The following is a 25,762-nucleotide window of genomic DNA, read 5'->3' on the forward strand; positions in this document are numbered from 1 at the left end:
GCAAGATTGAAGAAACATTTTATTACTTTGCTATGATTCATCTTCTGCATATTGCTGTCAGATAGGTTGACCAAGGAACCTACCCTGCTGCAAGATTGCCTCATCACTGTCAAATGGCGTAAGACAAAACCATCTCCTGTGTCTACTATTTCTGAGCTTCATTAGCTGAAGGGAGTGGTGGATGGGCTGAAGTGTGTGTTCTGTGTAGCCCAGATCTTGGAAATGATACCAGAGATAAACAGGCCAGACTTGTTGTCATTCACATGTTCTAAAGGCACACTTCAAACAAAGCCAAACAATCGCTTCCCCTTATTAGTAAAATGGGGAGCTGAGTGTGTGGATGCAGAGGACTGAAAAACGGCTCAGAAAGAGGACAAGATGGGTCCTGCAGAGGAGAGCTGGGATGATGTCTACAGGACCAAACGCCTGATTCTCCAACCCAACTTGGCTAAAAGCAAACCAAACAAAAGAGCAGGAAGGTTCATTTTCTCTATCAACTGAGCTGAGGTTTTGACAAGCTATAAGGAAAGAATCATTCTGCCACTTACTTTGTTTCAGCCGTGGAGGTCAGAGGTTCATGTGGAGGGGGATGCATGTGCACCCCAATATGAACTTCCCAACAGTCCACTTTTCCCCTGCATTGCATTCTTTCCCACCCAGATAAAGTCTTCTGAACTGTAAGAGTGAGGCATCTGCAGATGGCAAGAAATTTTCCTTAGATACCACCACCACCCCTTGCAGGTTCTTTAAACTGTAAGGCAGAAAGCCCCTTTGATTTGAGAGTAGTAATTGGAACCACATTCAAGTTTGCTGGTCTTTTCCACTTTAGATTGCTTTTAATGGGAGGTGCAGTCAAAGGCATATCAGAATATATTCCCACTGTAAGCAGTACATCACATCCCCATTTAAGTGTGCCATTGGATATACATCTGAGTGTGGATGTAGTTTGTTCCTATCACATTTCTTTCAATAGAGGGTGTGCTTTGATGTCTGTTGACAGTAGTGTGGTGCCAGTAACTGCTATGCGTGCTCTCAGATGTGCATCATGCATCTATTTTTACATTGGCAGAAGCAGCCCATTTCTTTTTACATAGGTCTGCACTTGTTTCTCAATCATATGTTGAATGCCACTTAGCAGTATCGGTTTGATAAAACATGGTTCATGATTGTACAGAGAAGATTCTGAATTTATCTAATGTTTTCCTTTAACCAAAGTATAACTAAGCATGGAGTTGACTTTTACCTTTTTACATACACATTTAGATCTTTGTACTATATCTAAAGAGTCGAGGATAGATTACAGTGTATTCTTACCATAGTTTATCATATCAGCAGTAGATTTGGTAAGGCTGATTATGTTAGACTTGCCCAACATCCACTCCCCTGATTTGTATCAAAGATGAAGTTGAGCACTTCACATTTGGATTCTGCTGTTAAGACTCAGAATGTCCAGAATTATTAGCAGTTGTGTTTGTAACTAGATAGCAAAGGGTTGGAATACATTTCTGTACCCTATTCACGTTCACAGTGATAAAGGCCATTTTCAGCCCTTGATTATGAAGATCAGTATAAATCATATCACATATTGTTCAGTTATTCTTTTATCAGCACCACTGCCTTTCTGACCTTACTCTCAATGGGAACCTGGACAGTACTTTCAGAATGTGTGTTATGGAATGAAAACTAGTCAGCCAATAGTCAAGGAGCTTTAGTTATGTGCTTAGCACACCATTGATCAAAGTTGTGCAGCTTTTAATTTGCCACAGCCAGCATTTCTTTGAGATGTGATTTGCTTTGTGGAATCTGTACCGTACATTTTCCAAAAGCAGATTTTGAACACAGTAACTGCACACCTAAAGTTGTGCTTGGTTGTGAATATACTTGGCCATTGCAACATTTTAAGGTTCTTCTTCAAATCAGTTTTACTCTTGCGATTTGAGGCCAGAGATTGTCTCTCATTCGAACTAGGTTTTACTTTGCCTTACGATTTTTTAAATTTCAATAAAGGATGATAATGATGATGTTGACGTAGACGATGACAACAACTGTTTTTCCTTTGTTCTCCCATATTTCCCCACTGCTTTCTTGCACTTAACTAAACTTTACCAGCTTTGACTGTGCCAGATATAGGACAAGCTATTATTGATAGCAAGACGATAGCATGATATGAAGTTGAAGGCTTTCACGGCTAGCATCCATAGTTTTTTGTGGGATTTTTTTTTGGGGGGGTGCTATGTGGCCATGTTCTAGAAGAGTTTATTCCGGACGTTTCACCAGCATCTGTGGCTGGCATCTTCAGAGAATGCTGAATGCAGAGAATGCTGGCATCGTCAGAGAATGCATGTCAGAAGTAAACTCTTCTAGAACATGGCCACATAGCCCGAAAAACCCACAAAAACTATGATAGCAAAATGTTCCATTACAGCACCCATTCTTTGGAATGTCCAAATTTTGGCTGCATAAACTTTTAAAATTTCTCCAGATAGGCATATCATGACATCTAACAGTGAAGTCATATTCTTGCACTCAGTCATCTCAGTAATAAAACAGTTGGGTGGCCTTAGAATCATAGATTGGAAGAGACCGCAAGGGCCATCCAGTCCAACCCCATTCTGCCATGCAGGAAATCCAAATCAAAGCATCCCCGACAGATGGCCATCCAGCCTCCGTTTGAAGACCTCCAAGGAGGGAGACTCCACTACACTCCGAGGAAGTGTGTTCCACTGTCGAACAGCCCTTACTGTCAGGAAGTTCCTCCTAATGTTGAGGTGGAATCTCTTTTCCTGCAGCTTGCATTCATTGCTCCGGGTCCTAGTCTCTGGAGCAGCAGAAAACAAGCTTGCTCCCTCCTCAATATGACATCCCTTCAAATATTTAAACAGGGCTATCATATCACCTCTTAACCTTCTCTTCTCCAGGCTAAACATCTCCAGCTCCCTAAGGCGTTCTTCATAGTACATGGTTTCCAGACCTTTCACCATTTTAGTCGCCCTCCTTTACACACGCTCCAGTTTCTCAACATCCTTTTTCAATTGTGGTGCCCAGAACTGGACACAATATTCCAGGTGCGGCCTCACCAAATAAGAATAGAGTGGCACTATTACTTCCCTTGATCTAGACACTATACTTCTATTGATGCAGCCTAAAATCGCATTGGCCTTGTTAGCTGCCGCATCGCACTGTTGACTCATGTTCAACTTGTGGTCTACTTGGACTCCTAGATCCCTTTCACATGTTGTCTCCTTAAGCCAGGTGTCCCCCATCCTATTGGTGTCCATTTCATTTTTCCGCCCTAAGTGCAGTACCTTACATTTCTCCATGTTGAATTTCATTTTGTTAGCTGTGGCCCAGCTTTTTAGTCTATTCAGGTCATTTTGAATTTTGATCCTGTCCTCTGGAGTATTAGTTATTCCTCCTAATTTGGTGTCATCTGCAAATTTGAAAAGTATTCCCCCAATTTTTTTCCTCCAAGTCATTGATAAAGATGTTGAACAGTACTGGGCCCAGGACAGAGCCCTGTGGGACCCCACTGGTCACTTCTCTCCAGGATGAAAAGGAGCCATTGTTGAGCACCCTTTGGATTCGTCCGGTCAACCAATTACAAATCCACGTAACAGTTGCCTTCTCTAGCCCACATTTTACAAGCATGTTTGCAAGAATGTCATGGGGAACTTTGTCAAAGGCCTTACTGAAATCAAGATATATTATATCCACAGCATTCCCTTCATCTAGCAAAGTGGTAATTTTATCAAAGAATGAGATAAGATTTGTCTGGCATGACTTCTTTCTCTGAAACCTGTGTTGACTTTTTGTGATTATGGCATTGCTTTCTAGATGTTCACAGACTCTCTTTTTAATGATCTGCTCTAGAATCTTTCCTGGTATAGATGTCAGACTAACTGGACGATAAATGTTTGGAACCTCTTTCTTCTCCTTTTTGAAGATGGGCACAACGTTTGCCCTCCTCCAGTCTGCTGGCACTTCTCCTGTTCTCCAGGAGTTGTCAAAGATTATTGCCAATGGCTCCAATATTACATTTGCCAGTTCTTTTAATACCCTTGGATGTAGTTCATCTGGTCCTGGAGACTTAAATTCATTTAGGTTAAACAGGTAGTCCTGTACTATCTCTTTACTTATTTTGTGTTGAAATTCCCCTATTCTGTCCTCTGCTCCATTATCCTCAGGTTGAGCACCCTTTTCCTTTTCTGAGAAGACTGAGGCAAATAAAGTGTTGAGTAATTCTGCCTTTTCTCTGTCTTCTGTTAGCATTTTGCCATCTTCTCCACGCAGTGGCCCTACCGTTTACTTCTTCTTCCTTTTGCTGCGGACACATCCATAAAAGCCCTTTTTGTTGTTCTTAACCTCTCTAGCAAGCCTGAGTTCATTCTGTGCTTTAGCTTTTCTGGCCTTATCTCTACACATGCTAGCCATTTGTTTGAATTCCTCTTTGGTGATTTCCCCATTTTTCCATTTCTTATACATGTTCCGTTTAAAATTTAGCTGAGTTGAAAGTTCCTTGGTCATCCATCCTGGGTTCTTGCGACACCTCCCATTTTTCTTTCTCACTGCAACTGTTTTAATTTGTGCCTTCAGTATCTCCCTTTTGAGAAACTCCCATCCATCCTGAACTCCCTTCTCTTTTAGTATTCCTGACCATGGGATCACCTCCAGTATTTCTCTAAGTTTACTGAAATCAGCTTTCCTAAAGTCTAGAATGTGTGTCTGACTATGCCTGGCTTCTCCTTTCCACTGTATAACAAACTCCAGGAGAACATGGTCACTTCCACCTAAGGATCCCACCACTTGCACTTCATTAACCAAGTCATTCTTGTTGGTTAGGATCAGATCTAAAATAGCTGACCCCCTTGTTGCCTCTTCCACCTTTTGGACAATGAAATTGTTTTCGAGGCAAGTGAGGAATTTACTAGACCTTGAGGATTTGGCTGAGTTTGACTTCCAACAAATATCAGGGTAGTTGAAGTCACCCATCACTACTACATCTCTCCTTTCTGAGTGTGTGGTCATCTGTTCTAGAAAGGCATCATCCAATTCCTCCATCTGACTTGGGGGGTCTGTAGTAGACTCCCATCATAACATCCTTGTTGTTTCCCTGCCCTTTAATTTTTATCCAGATGCTCTCCACCCGGCTTCCAGGATTGATGTCCTGGATCTCTTCACTGGTGTAAATGTCCCTGACATATAGGGCTATTTCTCCTCCTTTCCTGTTTGGCCTGTTTCTCTTAAAAAGGTTATATCCCTCTGTTTCTACATTCCAATCATGAGATTCATCCCACCAGGTTTCAGTGAGGCCAATTATATCATATTTATTTTGTTGCACTAGGATTTCAAGTTCATCTTGCTTATTTCCCATGCTCTGTGCATTAGTTTAGAGACATCGAAGACCATGTGCTCCCTTTACTTGCTGCCTATGCAAACATTTTTGCCTCCAACTGTTGGGTCCTTCCACTGTTTGCCTTGTTCCCTCTATGACAGTTTGACTATTTTCTCCAGCCTTTTTGCCTTCCAGAATACGGTCTCCCTCCCCGACATATCTCAGTTTAAAGCCCTCCTGATCAAATTTTTGAGACTATTGGCAAAGACGTGTTTGCCAACTGGTGTGAGATGCAACCCATCCCTTGCCAGAAGTCCCTCCTCATGGAACTGCAGCCCATGATCCAAGAATCCAAATCGTTCTTGGCGGCACCATCTGCGGAGCCAGTTGTTTACATCCGCTATTTTCTTCTCCCTTCCTGGACCATGCCCTTTGACTGGGAGAAGAGAGGAGATGACAACCTGTGCATTCACTTATTTCAACTTCCTACCTAAAGCCTCATAATCCCTTATGATATTCTGAAGGCTATGCCTTGCAGTATCATTGGTTCCCACATGAACCCAAAGAAAGGGGTAATGGTCAGTAGGCTTGACAAGTCTTGTCAGGCTCTCTGTCACATCACGGATCTTTGCCCCAGGGAGACAGCACACCTCCCGAGACATCTTGTCAGGCCCACAAACCACTGCTTCAGTGCCTCTCAGCAAAGAGTCCCCCACGACCACCACTCGCCTCCTCCGAGGTTAGCAGCGGCTGTTCCCTTCGGTGGAGCTCTCTGGGTCCCCTGCTCTGTCCCTGAGGTCTGTCCCTGCTGCTGTTCCTCATCATTCCTGATAGTAGAGAGAGATTGAAATCGATTCTGTAGCTGTAAGCTTACAGAATGTTCCCTGGTTTCCCTACTTCTGTATGTGACATTCCTCCAACTATCTACTTCTGTTGTGTGTGAAGTGACCTCCTCCCCCCCCCCCCAGCAACTTCCTCTGTGTGTTTCCTGTCTAGGACCATCTGGTCCATTCTGGTCAGGAAAACCTCTTGCTCCCTATGATGCTGAAGTGTAGCAACCTGGGCCTCCAGCAGCTGTACTTTCTCTTCTAAGAGGGCTACCAACTTGCACTTGGGGCAGGTAAAGTTCCCCACATCTCTAGGCAAGAAGACCAACATCCCACAAGTGTTGCAGGTGACTGCAGCAGGGCCTTCAGTGTCCATCTGAGAAGCCTTAAGGAAGCTCTGAAACAAAACTGTGGGTTTCCCCTGCTAAACACCAGTGTAAAGAACCCCTGATGGTTTGGCCTTTGTCCCCAAACTCTGTCCTTGAGTTCAATTCTCTGGTCTTATAGTAATGTACACTAGCTCCTTTCAGAGCAAGTCTCTGACTCACTTCCTCTGAGCAGAAGTACCCACAAGCCCCTTAAGGAAAAAGGGAAAAGAAAATGTAGAAAATTAAAGGGCCTTCTAACAATGTTCCTAGGCCAGCTTCTCCTGTGTACTCCAAACCCTCCTTGACTATATAACAATTCTTTAAAAATAAAAATAAACGATTTGTGCGCCGTTAGGCACGCGCCTCCCCCAGCTCTTAAACAGAATTAGGCTTCTGGCCACTCCCACCAATCATCCACAGCAATATCCCAAGTTTAAAAAGGTCAGGTCTCACCAAAGCACATGGAGAAAGAAAACCAGCTTTCCTCCTTGAAAGAGTGAGCTAGAATCTTAACAACGGAGCTAGGGAATTTATTCCTATGTGGCCTAGGTAGATGGGTCTGATGGGAGTCCAAAAACATCTGGAAAGCCAAAAGTTCCTTAGTTCTGCTTTACAGCAGTATCATTGTAAATGCAATCTTTATTTTGTCTTCTGTTAGTGAATGGTAAAGTACTCAGTTGGAGGTTTTTGGAGAGGGCATGTCAAAGCTGAGGTGCCATTCTTGAAAAAATGTTCAAGCCAGCCATGCCTGTTTTTCAGAAATGTGATTCCCTTGCCATTATTTTATCTGTCCTATGAGTGAAAAGTAGTTCTGTTTGCTGTGGAACAGTAATATGTTTTTCTTTCAGCATGAAAGAGAAAATGCAAGTGGGCATCTGCCTTCAATCCTTGATGGCAGTGTAACTTGAATTTTTCCCTGAGCAAAAGTCTACAACCTGAGGCTTTTAGTCCCATTTGTACTTCCATCAGCACAGGAGAATAGCTGCACTGTACCATTGAGAGCCATCTTGTCCACAGGAGTTGCTTGTGGCATTAAAGAATTCCTCATCCCCCTTTTAATGAAATTATATTTCATCTCTGTTGGCAGGCATTGTTCTGTTTACTTTTTCTCAAAACAAAAATGGTTCACTGAATCACTGTCATTTTCTGATCATATTGAAAATCCAGTGTAGAGTGGTTTCAGTTATGTACACTGCATTTCTTTTTACTTATTTTTTTAAATTTTATTGTAATTTTTTGGTCCTCTTGTGAATGTGTGTTTGAAGGGAAAAACTGGTTTTGTATCTGAAATGAACAACTCCAGCCTTCTTCCTACCTTCCTTACATTCTTCCTTAGAAACTTCCCATACCCAGGCTAATGTTACAAAATATAAACAAGCTTAAATCAGCAAGCTAATTCAATAAAAGTAGCAAAACAGACACTGTAGGGACTTCTTCATATTCCCCATTCTGTGTGGTCAAAATGCCAATTGAGCATAACTCCATAAATGTTCAGTGCTTATTGACAGACACTTTATTTGAGTTGTGGCTTGACTCCACCATCCCAAGCTGGTGACTTCCAAATACATTGAGTTACAGTTCCCATCATAGCCAGCCAATGCAGACATTAGCCATATTGGCTGGGAATGATGGAAGTTATAATCCAGCACATCACCAGTTCAGTGATGGTGGTAGATTCTCCATCTTTTTTTTTGGGGGGGGTGTCTTAAAACAGAGGTTAGATGGACATCTTTCAGGAGTGCTTTAGTTATGTATACTTACATGGCAAAGGCCCTTGTCCCTTTCAACTCTATGATGCTATGATTCTGTGAAAGCTGCACTATAAGGTGGTGAAATCGTAAAGCCTCTCTGTTACTAGTATTAAGCTCCCTTCTCTGCCCCCATCTTGTTTATAACTGATTCAGTACATTCCTTCCATCTACCAAGAAATTTGTCCACCTGTTCTATTGTAGGAAAACACAGCCTGTTAATAAATTATAATCTCCTCCATCCCCTAGCAGCATAGCACTGTACTTTGCTCCACATCTGTATTTACCACAATGACATCCTGCTGCATATTCCCCTGAAGGCATCAATTAGTATTTGAATGCTGAATAAATTCTGTGTATTGATTATTCATCCTAATCAGGGATTACTATTTCTGGAGTCATCTAATGAAAGCGATAATTCACATTTTGTAGATCCTCTTACCTATGAGTCTTGAACAGTCTGAGATGGAGCAGTGATTTCTCTGGCCTCTTTTCCTATTTCTTATCCATTATTTATTTGTATAAAGCTTTTATCATTTGCTTTTCCACCCAAAAGAGCTCTTAGAGTAGTGAACAGAAAAAGCAGCAAAATAAAAATGCAACAGCAGTTAATCAAAATAAAAATAAGTGTGCTTTGGTATTAATTAGCAGTAGCCTTTGGTTGTAGTGGGATGTTGCGTTTTGGTTTTTTGAGGCTGCAGTCTTTTGTTGTTATATTATTCTGTTTTTGATTAATAAAATTGTTCTTTAATATGACCAAAGCTATAAATCCAAGCCAGGCGTATAATCAACATCTCAAGATATCACCTATCCCAAATCAATTGTGGACCAACTAAACAGTCCAGAAAATCTGTTGAAATAATGCAGTTTCACTAAAAACCTAAAGATGAAGAAGACAGAGATCACAAAGATGTAAATTCCATATTCAGGGTGCTCCAGCTAAAAAGCTCTGCCCGTCAGATTTTTCTAGGTGATACGATGAGCTGAACAGAGCTTTCCTGAAGACCTCAGCAGGAATTTGCCACCATATGGTGCACAAATCCAGTGGCTCAGGAGCATTTGATATTTTTAAAAAAACCATAAAAACTCTAACTTGACTTTCTACTTGAGGTATGGTGGCAAAAAGAAACCACCTTTCCCAGAACTAGTCCAAACATAAATTGGGGAACAGTTTTCTAAAGAAGGAGATGACTGTGGGATGCTCTGACTGTAGCTACTGAGGTCAAGAATGGTTTGTCTAAGCACTGTCATGCCTAAATGCTCACAAAATTGTTGATCATGTCTGTGTTACGACCATGCATACATCCTGGACCAATCCTTACATACAGGATTAAAGAAGAGAACTAGAGGCTCGACTACTTCAAATGTGCCTTTGGCCTCCCCTCTTAGAGCAGGGGTGGGTTGGCCCTTAACTTTAGCAGGCTGTCTTTGCCCTGCCTGTACACATTTATTTCCTGATGGAGGATGTAAACCGTTTGATGAAATGTGTAGAAATGCTATAGCTTATCTATGCATTTGCCAGCATTTAACGTATGCTGAACATGCAAGCCAGCCCAGCTCCAAAATTCTGCCTAAGGACTTGTCCTGGCTTGCAGTTGAACATAGCTTCTAAGTTTAAATGTTAGGGATATGAACAGTTACTTGACTACAGAATCTGTTCCACCATGGAATAAGTTGTCTAGAGGAAATGTAGAAACTTCAGCCTGTTGAAGAGAAGACTGAGGGGTGCTCTCTTTAAACATCTAAAAGGCTGTGACAGAGAGAAGGGGGCAGGTTTGTTCTCCAGAGAGTAGGACCAGGTCTGATGGTTTTAAGTTACAGGAGAGTAGATTTTGATTGAACATTACAAGGAACTTTTTGACAGTGGGAGTTTTTCGACAGTGGAACCAATTGCTTAAAGAAGTGGTGGAGTCTCTTTCTCTGCATGTCTTTAAAAAGAGACTAGACAGATATCTTCTGGAGATGCTCTAGTTGGATTTGCTGTATTGAACAGGGAGTTGTACTTGATGACCTATGCATAATAATAATAATAATAATAATAATAATAATAATAATAATAATAGTTTATTTATATTTCCCACCTCTCAGAAGATCGAGGCAGGATTACAACAATACAATAATATAAGATAATACAAATAATACAAATACTAATACAATCAATAAAACACTAATATTGAATCTACCAATTCCTAATAGTTCTCTAAAATCAATTTATCAGTAGTCAGTGATCATAGTTGAGAGTGGAATATTGTCATAGATTTTTATATAGAGTCTGATGGGTAAGCCCTCCGGAAGAGGTTCGTTTTGAGTGCCTTCTTAAAGGCCTCTAAGGTAGTGATATAACGGATCGCTTCCAGTAGGCTATTCCATAATTTTGGAATTGCTGCTGTAAACTCTCTGTGGGAAGTTGTCATTAACCTTGCGTTGTGATGTTCCAGTAAATACTTTCCTGATGTTCTGAGAGTGCAGGGCGGATTGTGTAGGGAGAGGCATTCCCGCAGGTAACTCGGGCCTGAGCCATGTAGAGCTTTAAAGGTGATAACCAACACCTTGTATTGCGCGCGGAAGCTGATTGGCAGCCAGTGAAGACATTTTAGTATTGGTGTTATGTGGTCAAACTTAAATATGCCGGTGACCAATCTGGCTGCCACATGTTGAACCAATTGAAGCTTCCAGACTTGGTACAAGGGTAGCCCCAAGTAGAGCACTTTACAGAAAACTAAACGAGAAATTACCAGTGCAAGTACCACTGCTTCAAGGTCCTTTCGGTCCACGTAGGGATGCAGTTAGCGTATCAACCGAAACTGATACCAAGTATTCCTGGCCATCGTATCTATATGAGATGACAACTGTAGGAACAGATCAAGGAGTACTCCCAAACTGCGAACGTCATCCTTTAGGGGAAGTGTGACCCCGTCCAGGACTGGCTGACAAATCTCTGTCCCTGGACATAAGCTACCTATCGCAAGTACCTCTGTTTTCTCTGGATTCAGCCTGAGTTTGTTTTCCCTCATCCAGCCCATTACCGACCCAAGGCAGGTGTCTAGAGGAGTGATGCCATCCTTAGTCACTGCAGCAGTCGTAGACATAGAGAAATAGATTTGGGTGTCATCAGCGTACTGATAACACAGTTCCCCATGACTCCAGAACGGCTTTCCAACTCTGTGATTATGTGGATCTATGATTCTGTGATTCTCAGAAGCTTTTAAAGGAGGATCGGATAAGCATCTCTCAGTTATAGGTTAGATATGGGGGAACTGGACTAAGGTGACCCATAATATGTCTGCAACCACAAATGCATATCAAACAAAGGAACACTGTTGCCTTCAATCCTATCTGTTAATATCCTCAGTAGTCTTTTGGCCACTTTTGGAAACAGTTGGCTATGCTACATGGGCCCATGGCCTAGTCTACCAAAATGGTTCAACCAACCAGCCTACAGTGGGTAGTTAGATTATAAGGTGTGGCGGCACTCCTGCAAATGTGGCCTTTTCGCTATAATAAATTGAATCCCCCAATTAAGCAGTTCTTCTGCCCTTCCTGAACATTTTCAGAATGCCAGGATCTCCTTCATAATATCTGTCTTTCTGAAGGGTGAGCTTAGTAAAAGGTTCATGGCTTTTGTATCTGTGTAATTTTTAAATTGTTATTTTGTGAGCAGTTTTCATGTCAAAGTTTCATTGCTCTCCCAGACTCATGAAGTGCAGTGAGGTTGAAATCTCTAAATTAATCTATAGATTCTCTTGTTGACTGGATGTTTGATTTTAACACTAGATGATATTATGAATGGGGAAAATGTAGAATTGCCATAAACTGTCAACAAACTGTCCTTATCCTTCATTTTAAACCCCCCCCCCACACACACACACACTTTAGGTATGGTTTTAGCACAAATTTATTTGAACCCTCCTTTTTGTTTCTTTTTGTCTTGACAGTGTCATCAGCAAAGTGGTCTCAACGCCGGAGGCTAAACCATCCACTCTCCTTGCTCGGCCAAAAACACCACCACCTCCACCATCCCCAGCACCAGCACCTGTCCTTATAACCCCACCACCTCCTCCTGTAGTTCCTTCTCTACCTGCAACTGCCATTTCTCCAGCTCTGATTCCACCACCATCTCCTGCGATGCTGGCTGTGGGAGGCTCTAAAGCTCCAGTTCGGAGTGTGGTAACAGAAACAGTCAGCAATTATGTGGTAGGTAGATGAATGTATTTCTCTCTGTCTGTTGATCCCTATTATTAGGCTCATATTTTAGCATGTTTATCTTCATCAGTTTCCATCAAACCAATATAATGTCTTTTTTGTGTGTCAAGTTTTGATATTTTGATTCTACAGCAAATTCAAAAATAAAATAGTGAGAGTTCAGCTGCTTTTTTCCATCCAGGCATTGCAAAAGGCCTCCAGAGAGAGTAGAGTGTTGGTGCTACTTCTATGTTCTCTTCAGAGGGACAAAAATCTTACCTCTCTCTGCTGTACTTGTTTCACCACTGTACTTCTAGTACAGAAGGGCAGGCTTTTCCTTAGATTATATGTGTGTGATATTGCAATAAATCCAAGCAAAAGTCTACCATCCATCCCACGGTTAAAACAGTAGGTTCTTCAAAATAGGAAAATTAGCTTTTGCTCTTTACAAAATGAGTTGTGCAAAGAAAATGAGAGCTTCTTACACCGCATCATTCAAGCTAAATGTGATTGAATATGCAAAGGAAATTTATGAAAAGTTATAAAGTTACAGAAATTAATCACTGCTAGTTCTCTGGCACTGTTTTCTTTCGCTTCATCTTTTAGATCCTTTGTTACACATTCCTACATTTTACCCTCGACTTACCTAAGGGTCATTTTTTTAAAGTATGTTTTATGTTTTTAATTCCACACTGTTTAATTGTATTTTAAGGGGGGTGGGTGGGATGAGGGCTTGGACTGTATATTTTAACTTTGTAAGCCGCCCCGACTGCTTTTTGTAGAGAGGCAAGATATAAATAAATTTTATTATTATTATTATTATTATTATCATAGCAAAATCCAAGATTTTGGCCCCAAAACCTGCCCTTGACTTATACATAAGTATATACGGTAGTTTTAAACACTTCATCAGCTGAAATATCCTCTGTTACAAGAAGCTTGCCCTTTGAGTATAAGACAAAAACTCTTATAACCTGTTAAAGGGAAAGGTATATTCATGGAAGGTATAATACAAATGTATCTGTTTTTGATTTTAACTTAGATTGGGAGCCAAATTAGGAAAAAGCAGTATGTAAAATAAATAAATAGATGCTGTTATTTTGGTAATAATATTTTTTTATTTTCTCTTCTAAACTAAGTTTAATTTATGCAGTAATACATCCCCTCATTGCCCACAGACAGACTTTTCCTTTTTCAGCCAAAGAATATTTAATAAAAGCATTACTTTGGTGTCTGAGTGGAAGCATGGGTTCATATCCTAATTCTGACACACTCTTTTCTGAACCCACCTGGTGTAGTGATTTAACCATTAAACTAAGCCCACCCTTCAACACTCCTTTTCTGTCTCTGTGGACAACATTTCTATTCAATCAGTCCAGCAAGCCTGCAGTCTTGGTTTTATCTTTGATTCTTCTCTGTCGTGTATCCCTCAGATCCAGACCACAGCCAAGGCTTGTAGATTCTTTTTATACGATATTGCCAAAATCCGACCATATCTCTCCGTCTCTACTGCCAAGATCCTGGTCCATGCCCCAGTGGTATCACAACTTGATTACAGTAACATCCTCTGGCTGGGCTTCCTCTTTCTCACCTCCGCCCTTTAATTTCTGTCCAGCATTCAGCTGCACGCATTATCACATCCGACCACCGCTCTGATCACATCTCTCCTTTGTTAGCATCCCTTCACTGGCTCCCCCTCCCTTTCCGCATTCAGTATAAGCTCCTGCTGTCGACGTTTAAAGCCCTCCATGGGCTGGCCCCTCCTTACTTATCAGACCTTATTTCTCCTCACCTTCCCACTCGGGCCCTCCGTTCTGGTAGTCAAGATCAGCTGTCCCAGCCCAGGATTTCCTCTGCCCCATCCCAGATTCGCCCCTTTTCACTTGCTGCCCCTCATTCCTGGAACCTTCTTCCCCCACAAGCAAGAGCCATCACTTCTTTAACCAGCTTCAAAATGGAGTTGAAGACCATCCTGTTCAGAGAAGCGTTCCCAGGCATTGCATGATTGTCACTTGCCATTTGATGTTCTTTTGTTCCCCGTTTTATTGAATAATTTCCTGTATTGCTATGTGTTTTATATGTATTATCCTATTATTTCTTAGATTGTACGCCATAGGCAGGTTTACTCTTATATACTTATTTACAGCGCTGTGCAAATCTACAGCACTATATAAATAAATTAATAATAATAATAATAATAATAATAATAATAATAATAATAAGTCTCTAGGAGCTCAGAGAACAGGGTTTGAATTCCTGCTCATTCATGGAAATCCACTGGGTGACCTTGGCCAAGTCACACTCTGCCAGCCTGAGAGGAAAGGAAAGGCAAAGCCCCTCTGGACAAATCTTGCCAAGAAAACCCTATAATACTTTAGGGTTTCCATACATCAGAAATGACTTAAAGGCACACAACAACAAATTGTCACTTTTTTCATACTGGGAATTATTAACAATGACAGCAAAAATTGATGCAATAAGAATAAATGTCAGTGAGCTGTAAGTGAAGTGGGAAGTTTACTAACACTTCTTGATAAATACCTCAAGGCTGACGAAGCACTTTTGGTTAATTACCAGATTTTAGATTTCTGTAATCTATTGGTTAAAGGCCAGCATTCACCATGATAAATTGATAGAAAGCCCAAAATAAACATCATAATTCCAGCATTTTCCACATCTTATGCTTAACATTTATACCTGTCACTAGCAAATGATGCTGTGTTTCAAAAAATGGTGGGGATGAATTTTGGTTATTTACTGGAGACACTTGGCCTTGCAATAACCATTAAATATCCAGCAGTTTGATTATTTGAAACTGCCCTCTTAAAAGCTTAAGAATTAGCAGTAAATATGAAAACTTACAAGATGCTGACACTTACAAATCTATATCCATGGGACTTAGTTACTATGAAACTTGGGAATGAGAACAAGGTAGATTGGAATCTACTAGTAAAGCTCTGGGTAGTTTTCACCAGATCAGCAAGAGCTTTTTATTCTGTCCCCACCTGACCACCAATTAGGTTACTGAAAAATGGCTGGAGGGAGGGCAACCCAGGAGTGAGTTTTTGTATGGAAGGACACGTGAGCTAGGTTTTGATACTGACAACTAATTCCTGGGCTGATCATATGTTCAGAAGCTCTCTGTTCCTTAATTCTTAGCATATGTCTGTCCACCTGAACCACAGTTTCACATCTCGATCTGGTTTGTGGATCTCATAGTAAAAGAACACAATTTAGGTCCCAAAAACCTGAAGTCTTTCCCTGTGCATACATATACCCCTGTTATAACTCAAATAAGTTTCCAAACAATATGCATCTGTATGAGAGAAAGCATTTATGTGTGCGAGACAGGATATACTGTAGGGGTATAACACCTCTTTGCCAGATGTGATATTTTATGTCATGTAGTGACTATTTTAATTATCTTTTTAAAACAACAACAAACAAACTGGCTTTCATAGAATGACTTAGGGAGCTGAGTATGTTTAGCCTGGAGATGAGAAGGTTAAGAGCTGATATGATAGCCCTGTTTAAATATTTGAAGGGATGTTATATTAAGGATGGAGCAAGCTTGTTTTCTGCTTCTCCAGAGACTAAGACACAGAGCAATGGATGCAAATCACAACTCAAATGGACTTTGAGGCCAAAAACCTTGTGTACATCTAAAATTAAGGGTGTACACATGCCACATAGTGGGCCCATATTGGGAATTCAGACTGGCTGCCTGTGTTTGAGGAATGCACATCTGCCATTTTTATAGTTAGTGTGCATACAGAAGTCCTATGTGAAATGGCTTCCTGAACATACAACTTTGCTCTTGTTCAGTATAAAAAGTTAGGAAGGCACCACTCTGGATTTGTGAGACATGAGCAGAGCTAATAATGCCAGGATCTCTTGGTGGTCTCTCATTCATGGATGTACCATAACTCAGAGCCAAGATGAGGGCACATAACAGCAACACATAGCCCTTTTTGTTGTAGCTTAAATATAGATTCCATCAAAGTTAGTGGGTGTTATATTAGTTACATCTAAGTTTTCACAGTGGTTACAGTGGGACCTAAGTGTGGCTAACTTGCTTTGTATCCAACCCAAAGGACTAAAGCAATGTATAAAGGAAAGCTGAGGTTCATTGGTTCTCAGGATTTCCAAGTCTACATCTTTAGGTTTCAGTTTATAGAGTCAAGCAAACAACCACAACCACTCTTCTCTAGGTGCTGCATAAACCCATCATAAAATATCTGACCCAAAGTGCAGCTTATCGTAAAATAAGCTGCTGTGTGATTCAGAAAGAGGATAGAGAAGGAGAGTACAAAAGAGAAAGGAAAGTGGGCAGCTGAACCACACTGGAATGATTGATCTGCTTATGGCCAATCAGGAATCTTGAAGTAGAGATTTAGCTCCAGATCAAGTTCTAATCACAAAACTGTCATCTTGATCAGATAGAACTTTCCTGAAATACACTAGAGGAGGAGTTTTGATATTTGAATCCAGGTTTGATAGTAGAGTCCTGTTATTCTGTGAAACAGGAAAGAGAACTTTGTAAATCAATTGCCTGTAAGAGATATGAGTTTATCATCAGCTAGAAGGGCCCATTCTACACAAACTTTCTACAGCACAAGTGGACTGCCAAGTTAGACTCACTCTGGAATTTCTGTGGGTCATCAGCACATGATGTTTTCTAGTTTCCAAACGTGCTATGGCAGTCTAACAGAGCACACCTTTTAGTTACTACAGAAATAACTTTGCATATTCAATCTGTAATGCAGAAGTTCTGAAAAATCTCATAATAGATATATGCCAGTTCCTTTGCTTTATGGTGTCCAAAATTATCATTTTAAAATGTATTTATTCCCATATGCAGCCTTATAACAAAATGGTCCTAGGATAATTTACATAGTAAAAACAATGTGGAAACTTTATTATTATTATTATTATTATTATTATTATTATTATTATTATTATTATTATTCAATAGAGACTTGGAAACATCAATATTAAAAATATAAAATGCCTGGAAGAAGAGAAATGCCACCTCCCAGCAATACAAATATACTAGTGGGAACCAAGTGAGCCTCCTTGAGGGAGGGCATTCTATAAAGAGGGTGCCACTGTTGAGAAGGTCAGAGGATAGATCTGACATACTTGCTGTTGAAGTATGAGAGCATAGTTCAGGAGCTATGTAACCGGGGCTGGGGATTAGGAGTAAGGAGTAAAGGAGCAATAGGTTTTTACAGGAGTAGGAGTAACATTAATAAAAAATATCTTACTCTGGAGTAGGACAAGGAGTAACCCCAAAACCACCACTACTCCTCGGCCCTGTATGTAACAAAGGCTAACTGCTACCATCTTGGATAAAATTATCTGCAATAGCAGTGTAGAGAGAAGTTTTCTTGAAATCAAAAACAGTGGGTCCTCACTATACACTGGGATTTGGTTCCAGGATCACCACCATCTTATGGATACCAAAATCTGTGGATGCTCAAATTCCATTATGTACAGTGACATTATAAAATGATGTCCCTTATATAAAATGGCAAAATCAAGGTTAGCTTTCGGGATTTTTTTTGTGTGTGTGTGAATATTTTCGAACCATAGTTGGTTGAACCTGTGGATGCAGAATCAGCAGATGCCAAGGGCCAACTGTAAGTACTGTAGTGGAATTCCCTGGCACTTTTCTCACTCGCATGTCAGTTAAATTTAATAGCTTTGTGGTCACTGTTTCTAGCTTGCTCAATGACTCTTACATTTCACACCAGGTATCAGGCCATTCCACTTAGGTTTTATCCAAAGGTTGTTCCCCATCTGGTTGGTTCCATAACCAGTTATAAACCATCATCTAGATTAGAAATTTTACTTCCATAGCCAATTTTAAATGGTCTTTTGAGATATTTAGAAATTTTATTTCTGAGTTATGATTGGAACATACCTTTATCTGGTCAATGAGAGGTAGTTAAAGTCACCTCTTCTTCACAACATTATATCCTCTAGGTGCATCTTTGATTTCATTCTCCATCTCAAGTTCCCCCTGCGCATTTGGAGTGAGGGTTACGAATGCACATGTGCCTAGTAGTACTAAATAAATTTTGGTGCCTAGCATCACCACCCTTACTGTTTCTGTGGAATACTCAGCATATGTTAAGTTTTTTAGCTTTCTTAACAGTATGCTTTCCCTCACATTGAGAACAACACCTCCACTACACCATTCCCTGTCATTCCTAGAGAGCTTCTAATCAGAGGTGACTATATCCAATTCTCTTCACTTTACCAAATTTCTGTCACACCTATGTTCTCCCTTAAAACTAAGCCCTCCATTTTGGGCTTTGAGGCTTCTTGCCTCCAATTTCATTTCACATGAGATTTCATCTAGTGTGTGAAAGAACCAGTGTGGTAGAATAGTTAAGAGTACCAAGCTTGGCAAGATCCAGATTCCAGTAGCCATTGACTCATGAAATGTGACCTTGGATCAGCATCTCTCTCTCTCTCTCATCCTGACCTACATCACAGAGTTGTTGTAAGAATAATGTCAGGTAGCAGAGAATCCTGTACTGTGTCCTTCAAGGAAAGCAGGGTTATAAATGTAATAATCAGTGCTCAGCCTAGGGCTGTTCCAGAGAAATCCAAGCTGTGGATTTCCATTTCTCCTTCTTCCCAATCATTTTGCATCATGTAGCCATTTTAAATTCACCAAGTGATAAAACAATGCAATCATATGATGGAATCAGTGATGCAGAAAGATCTGAGGGGGAGTGTGTATTTGTTTGTGTGTTCATAATTAACTGCAGTTTCTTATATCTAGACTGTAAGCGTTGACATGAGTTAAAAATATAAAATGGAATTATTTATCTGGCTTGTTCAAAGTGCTTTAGATTCCGTTTACATTCTTAATACTAGCTTGAAAAATCTTTCTGTAGGTTTATCTTGTAAATGTAATATTTTATTTAGATTTTATTTAGCCTTCAATCCTGCAAACCACTTTTTTCAGCATGTGTGGGTTAAATCCCACATTTCTGTATGTGTTAATAGAAATAATCAGCTACTGACACGATTCTGAATGGCTAATGTCCAACTGACATCTTGCCAGAAATAGTATTGGTATAATTACAATTAACATCATTATTTATTATAGCCTGAACATGCATCTTAGTGAATAGAAGGGTAAATGGAAGAGTTTCTACCAGCCTGTTGTTGAATACTGAAAACCCTCTCTTCAATTCTCTCCCTCCCTCCCTTCTCTCTTTTTCCATTTACCCTTCATTATAAATGTAGCTGTGACATAAATGTCAAAGGAATGGAAAGTTACTCAGTAACAATTTTTATACCCTTGATCTTATCAGTTAGTTGAGTTTGAAGAGTTTGGCTAATAAGTAATAACACAGCAATCCATGCTGTATATATTAGAACCACGTCATCAAGACTGTCTTCTATGCGGGAGGGAAGCACTGCTGGCTGCGGTGTTTCTTGCTCCCTCAAAAAGAACAAAATTGGCATCTTGGTGCCCTCTCCAGCATCCACCTCAATTTGTCAGTCCCAGTTTGTGCAGCAATTGACAGTTGAAGCCCATAAATTCATTTTTTTTTTCTTGAACTGATTTTAATATGGAGATAAAGGGTGGATGATTTTGTATGAGTCAAATAGCACCACTCCCTTAACTTACAGAAGCTTCACCACCCAGACCTTCTCTTTCATGTCTGTGAAGAGGCATTGAAACACCCACGGCATTCCCTCCATTGTACAGCCTGCTCTTTGCAGTCCCTGATGGCCTCTGATGTGTCCCAGTTTTCTGTTGTTAGCTGTCCTTTTTAAAAGCCCAGTTTTCAGTCCTTACTAACAATCAGGGCATCTTGAACTAAGTGCGTTCGGGTGGTGTTGTTTCTTAGCTATTTTGGGGTACACCCTTGATGTTTGGTTCTCTCTTGAAAATAAGGGACACATTTTATGGTGTTTGGGGAATCTGCACACGCAATAGATTTTATCTCCCTAAGTTATAGGGAGCATCTAACAATTTTTGTTAACTTTGAGAGGAGTAGCCATGTTGGTCTGTTGCAGCAAGGATAAGAAAGAGACGATCTTTATGTGCACAAACTGCATTCATCCGTACACCAAATAAAACTGGTCTTTAAGCTGTCACAAGACACTTTGTAATCTTTATTCAGAAGGAATTTATAGTGAGGAAATGTGTGGGCGGAGGAGACATTTTCATATATTGTGCGCATGCCAATAGCGTACTGCGATGTCAACTACTCAATAATACTCAGATTAGTTAAATTATTACTTTTGGGGATATCCATAAGGTGAGCAGCAGCGTTTAGTACTCCTTCTTGACAATCCAGGCCTTCACCTTCTCCCTGCTTCTTTTCTGCAGATTCGAGATGAATGGGGGAACAAGATATGGATCTGTCCTGGGTGTGAGAAACCAGATGATGGCAGTCCGATGATTGGCTGTGATGACTGTGATGACTGGTATCATTGGTAAGTGATTCATGAGCCCCTCTCTTTTTTCAGTCAGGCAGCAGAGCAACTTTGTCCTTAGCAACTGTTTCTCTTTTAGTCATGTGAAACAGACACTGCTTTGACCAAGTTTGTGGCCATTTCTGAGACAAGTAATGTCAATTCCAATGTGGTGGTTTCCCTCTCCCAGTAAACTGGAGGCTTTCAGTTCCATTTTTAAACTGACTGGCAAGGCACTGTTGTGGTTGGAGGCAAGCGTTCTCTGAATTTTATATTTTTTGGCTGGAGCAAACCACAGCAGTGTGTTGGAGCCACAGAATAGACTTGTTCCACAAGCTGAACGACTTGCTCAATTAACGGATATGTTTTTAAGTTCCATTGTGTAACACGTCTAGGTTTACAACTGACTCCAAAGGGTAGAAAAAACCCAACCTTTTTTCATTACCCTGTAGCATCCTCTGTATTCTGTCATATTAACAGTATCACATGCTCTGTGGTGTTGGTAAGCACATATCTTTAAAGGATTATGGTAAAAAGGCAAGGGGGCACTTAGACCCCAGTTAAGTGGACTGAGGATGCAACACTGCATAATAATAATAATAATAATATGTTTTATTTATAGACCGCTATTCCGCGATGATCATAGCGGTGTACAGTATAATCGTAACACAACACAAAATACAGTTAAAGGAGGGAGAAGTCTCGTCCTTCAGGCAGTCCAAGATGTTGCTGGGTCTGCCTGATGGCTCCCTCTGAGGCCGAGATGACAGTTGAGGAGGGAGGGGCCTCTTCCTTCAGGCAGTCCAAGATGTTGCTGGGTCTGCCTGATCTCTCCCTCTGAGGCCGAGATGACAGTTGAGGAGGGAGGGGCCTCTTCCTTCAGGCAGTCCTTGATGTTGCTGGGTCCGCCTGATCGCTCCCTCTGAGGCCGAGATGACAGTTGAGGAGGGAGGGGCCTCTTCCTTCAGGCAGTCCCTGATGTTGCTGGGTCTGCCTGATGGCTCCCTCTGAGGCCGAGATGACAGTTGAGGAGGGAGGGGCCTCTTCCTTCAGGCAGTCCAAGATGTTGCTGGGTCTGCCTGATCTCTCCCTCTGAGGCCGAGATGACAGTTGAGGAGGGAGGGGCCTCTTCCTTCAGGCAGTCCTTGATGTTGCTGGGTCCGCCTGATCGCTCCCTCTGAGGCCGAGATGACAGTTGAGGAGGGAGGGGCCTCTTCCTTCAGGCAGTCCAAGATGTTGCTGGGTCTGCCTGATGGCTCCCTCTGAGGCCGAGATGACAGTTGAGGAGGGAGGGGCCTCTTCCTTCAGACAGTCCAAGATGTTGCTGGTCTGCCTGATGGCTCCCTCTGAGGCATCCTAGGGAATGACCAGAAAAATGGAGATCGACCTCCAAAGTTGCTAAAGAAAATAGTGTTATTATTTTCAGTCTCATTCCTGTGTTTATATTGTGCTTCATATGTTTCCAGTATAGAATAATCTTTATCAGAGCCATCTTAAAATACATGTTGAGTCGCCTTTATCCAAAATGCTTAGGACCAGAAGTGTTTTGGAGTTTGCGTTTTTTGGATTTGGATTCAGGTGATGGGGGTGGGGGGGTGAGGTTGAGGATTTTGTAACACCTGTACTTGCATATACATAATGAGATAGCTTGGAGATGGGACCCAAGTCTAAACATAAAATTCATTTATATTTTTATATACCTTTTACTCATAACCTGAGTACACAACATTTTTTAATAATTTTGTGCATAAAACAAAGTTTGTGTACACTGAACCATCAAAAAACAAAGATGTCACTATATAGCTCACCCATTCAAAAGTGTTGGATCTGGGAATATTTTAGATTTTGTAATAAAGGAGGCTCAACCCCATAATTCAGAAAGTGTAAGTCAGACATCATAAATTTTCACTCAAAAAGTGTAAACAACTACATCATATTTAAGAAAAAAATTGTAAGAGTACTTCTGGGAATCTGTGTATTAAGCCATTCAGTACCTTATTTTATTGATTCATCTTCTCTGAGTTTGTCAATGAGGGAAATTAGTATAGCAATAAAAGACAGGGAGTCTGAGTTTTGGGATGTTTGTTGAATCAAGATATCATCCCTATATAAACATACCATTTAAGAGGTACTCCATATTCCATCACCCAGGTTTTTTTTACAAATAAATAGGAATCATTGGCAAATTTAACTACTACTTTTAACCTCCAATTTAATTGGAATTCATCTGATCCCAGAACTAGATTAGTGAAAGGATTTGTCCAAGTGAAAGAGTTGGTAGTGAAGGTTTCACACAAAATTTAAAAATGACAGCAGGTGCTTGACCTCTTGGGAATCCTCATTCATTTTCTTGTGTTTTTCTCTGTGTCACCAAATGCATAGGCCTTGCGTCGGAATTAAGGCTGCTCCTCCCCAAGAAGTGCAGTGGTTTTGCTCCCGGTGCGCCAGCAAAAAGAAAGACAAAAAACACAAGAAGTGGAAACACAAAGCCCATTGAAGTCTGTGCAGAGATTTGTCGGACTGTCGCTTCAGCACTTCTGGCTGGCCTTCTTTTGAAGAGGGCGCTCAGACAGCCTTCTGCTGCCTCATCCATTGCCATCAGGTTTCTAGGATTATGATTCTTTGGAGAATCAAGAACACACACACACACTGCCAGCTCTGAGCTGGCCTTTTCCTCCTCCCTTCTTCATTGAACAGTATGGGTCTTGATCAAGAATTGCCTGCCTGCTGAACTCACCTGCTGAAAAGCAGCAAACAGGAGGAATCTGTAGCTCAAGGAGGGGTCTGCTATTTTTCTCAGTGACAGCACTGACACTTGTAAATATTCCTGCCATCTCCCAGTTGCTTTTTCCTCTTGCGTGTCCCTCCTTTCAGAAACAGAAGAGACTGGTAAATGCAAGCAGCTGTCCTTTGGGAGCCACTCGAGTGATTTCCATAGCTCTCAGCCTCCGCTCTCTTATAACCCAGATAATCATAAAAGATACATGGTGGGGGCGGAAGGGGGGGCAGTAAATATTTTTTTTCTGATAAGAATGTATGAAGCTGTAATTCTTGCTTTCTCCCTCCCTCCTGATTTTTAAAACCTAACGTAAATAAAACATGCTTTAGTTTTTTTGTGAACTAACTTCTCTTTTCTTTTAGAAAAGGATAGTTCTGTTGTGACCATTTTTCTTCCTTTGTACATTGTTGTTTGTTTTTCCCCTTAAGTTTGTAATATGAGACAGACTGTTCCACCTACCTTGCCGTCCTGAATGTAATCTGTTACCTTCTCACTTTTGTTCTTCTATATTTTTACTGGTGCATCCAAGCACTTCAGATAAATAGATTTTAATTTTTTACTCAATATCTACAATGCACTTGGGCTTATTTTCAGAGTTTAGGATAAGGCGGCACCTTAAGATGGATAGGGTGGTTTCTTAAGATGCATAGTCACACTAACATTTCCTACAGTTATGTGAGATTATATGGCTTTGTAAAGAGAAGAGGTTTACATTCCCCATATTGTTGCCAACTTTGTTTCTCCTCTGTTAAGTTGGTTAAGTTATTTCTGAAGATACTTGGAGATGTAAAAACAACAAAAAAAACCCCACCAAAAAACAGTAAGACTGATTGACACTTTACGCCAAAATTACCTCAGCTGAAATGGCAGAATTTGTATACTGTAATTACATTTGTGAATGGTGTGTCCATGTGTTTCAGAAACCAAGTTTCTTCTCAGGGTTTACAGAGGCAGTGCACAGGGCCTTGATTCCATATTCTGCAGGAAAACACAGGCATTTAAATGTATGAGCACCATGTCCAACAGAAAGTGCCATGCATAAATGTTGCCACTTATCTTCAGGTATTCTTTCATATCTAGATTTTTAAAAAGAGGTAAGATACTCTGGTTAACACTTTGGCTGCAGCTGTTTATACTAGCTGGAATTTCCAAATACATTTCAAAGGCAGCCCCAAGTAGAGCATGTTACAGTAGTCCAAACGGGGTGTCAGTAAGACATGTACCACTGTGGTCATATCTGGCAAGGAATGGGCATGGTTGGCATACAAGCTTTAAATTTGCAAAAGCACTCCTGGTCACTGGAAAAACCGGATTCAAAGCTGAGTCAAGAAGTACCCCCAAACTGCACTTCTGCATCTTCATTGGGAGTGTAACCCCTGCTAGACCTGGAAGAGGCTGCTGGGCGGTGGCAGCATCCCACCAGTGGCTACAGCATTCCTACCCACTGCCATGCTCTTTCTGCCCCAGAAGGAAATGCAGGGCAGGGCAGTGGGAGAGAAGGGAAGGCAAGGCTGGAAGTGATGTGCCAAGCATCTGGAAAAGGTGCTGCTGTCACCTGACAGCCCCTTCTGGGTCTGACAGGACTGCTGAGTGGGCCAGGAAATGGAGGTGCCATTGGTGGCAGCAGTAATGTTGGATACAGACTCCTCCCTGTCTCCAGAAGAAAAGGGGCCCATGGCTGGTACTGCTGCCACCTTTGCCTCCTTCATTCTCTCTTTTTGAAAAAGATTTGAGACATTTACAAGCCACGTTTGAGAATCCAAACCTCACAGTGTGATGTACTCCAGAAGAATTAAAGAAAATACTTTGAGTACATCAGATAACTGTACAGTATGTAGAGAGGTCTTGTAGCACTTTTGAGACTAACTAAAGAAAGAAGTTGGCAACATGAACTTTCATAGACTTAAGTCTGCTTCTTCAAATGCATTTGGATAGCTATAGAGTTACTAAGAAAACTACAACTCACAGGAACTATTGATACTGTTTTCAAAAGGCAGTTAAACAACCTGTCTCAATGTCTGGAGATCTCAACTCTATGTCATTCCACAACACTAAGATGCTGTTTTTCATAGAATCAT

At 40.9% G+C, this 25,762-nt stretch overlaps 1 protein-coding gene across 2 annotated transcripts in view; it reads left to right on the top strand.

The window, feature by feature from the left end:
• LOC149311641 (transcription initiation factor TFIID subunit 3-like) overlaps positions 1–24,025 on the top strand; it is a 178,404-nt gene extending 154,379 nt beyond the window's left edge. For both annotated transcript variants that reach the window (XM_089527524.1, XM_089527525.1), the window contains exons 5-7: positions 12,211–12,469; positions 20,820–20,926; positions 23,288–24,025. In XM_089527524.1, coding sequence (XP_089383650.1) covers positions 12,211–12,469; positions 20,820–20,926; positions 23,288–23,402 — 481 coding nt within the window. In that variant the 3' untranslated portion in view covers positions 23,403–24,025. The remainder of the gene's footprint in view (positions 1–12,210; positions 12,470–20,819; positions 20,927–23,287) is intronic.
• The last annotated feature ends 1,737 nt before the right edge of the window (positions 24,026–25,762 follow it).

The sequence above is a fragment of the Sceloporus occidentalis genome, unplaced genomic scaffold (assembly GCF_023333645.1).
Source record: "Sceloporus occidentalis isolate IW3139 unplaced genomic scaffold, rSceOcc1.0.p SCAF_5, whole genome shotgun sequence".
Classification (NCBI taxonomy): Eukaryota; Metazoa; Chordata; class Lepidosauria; order Squamata; family Phrynosomatidae; genus Sceloporus; species Sceloporus occidentalis.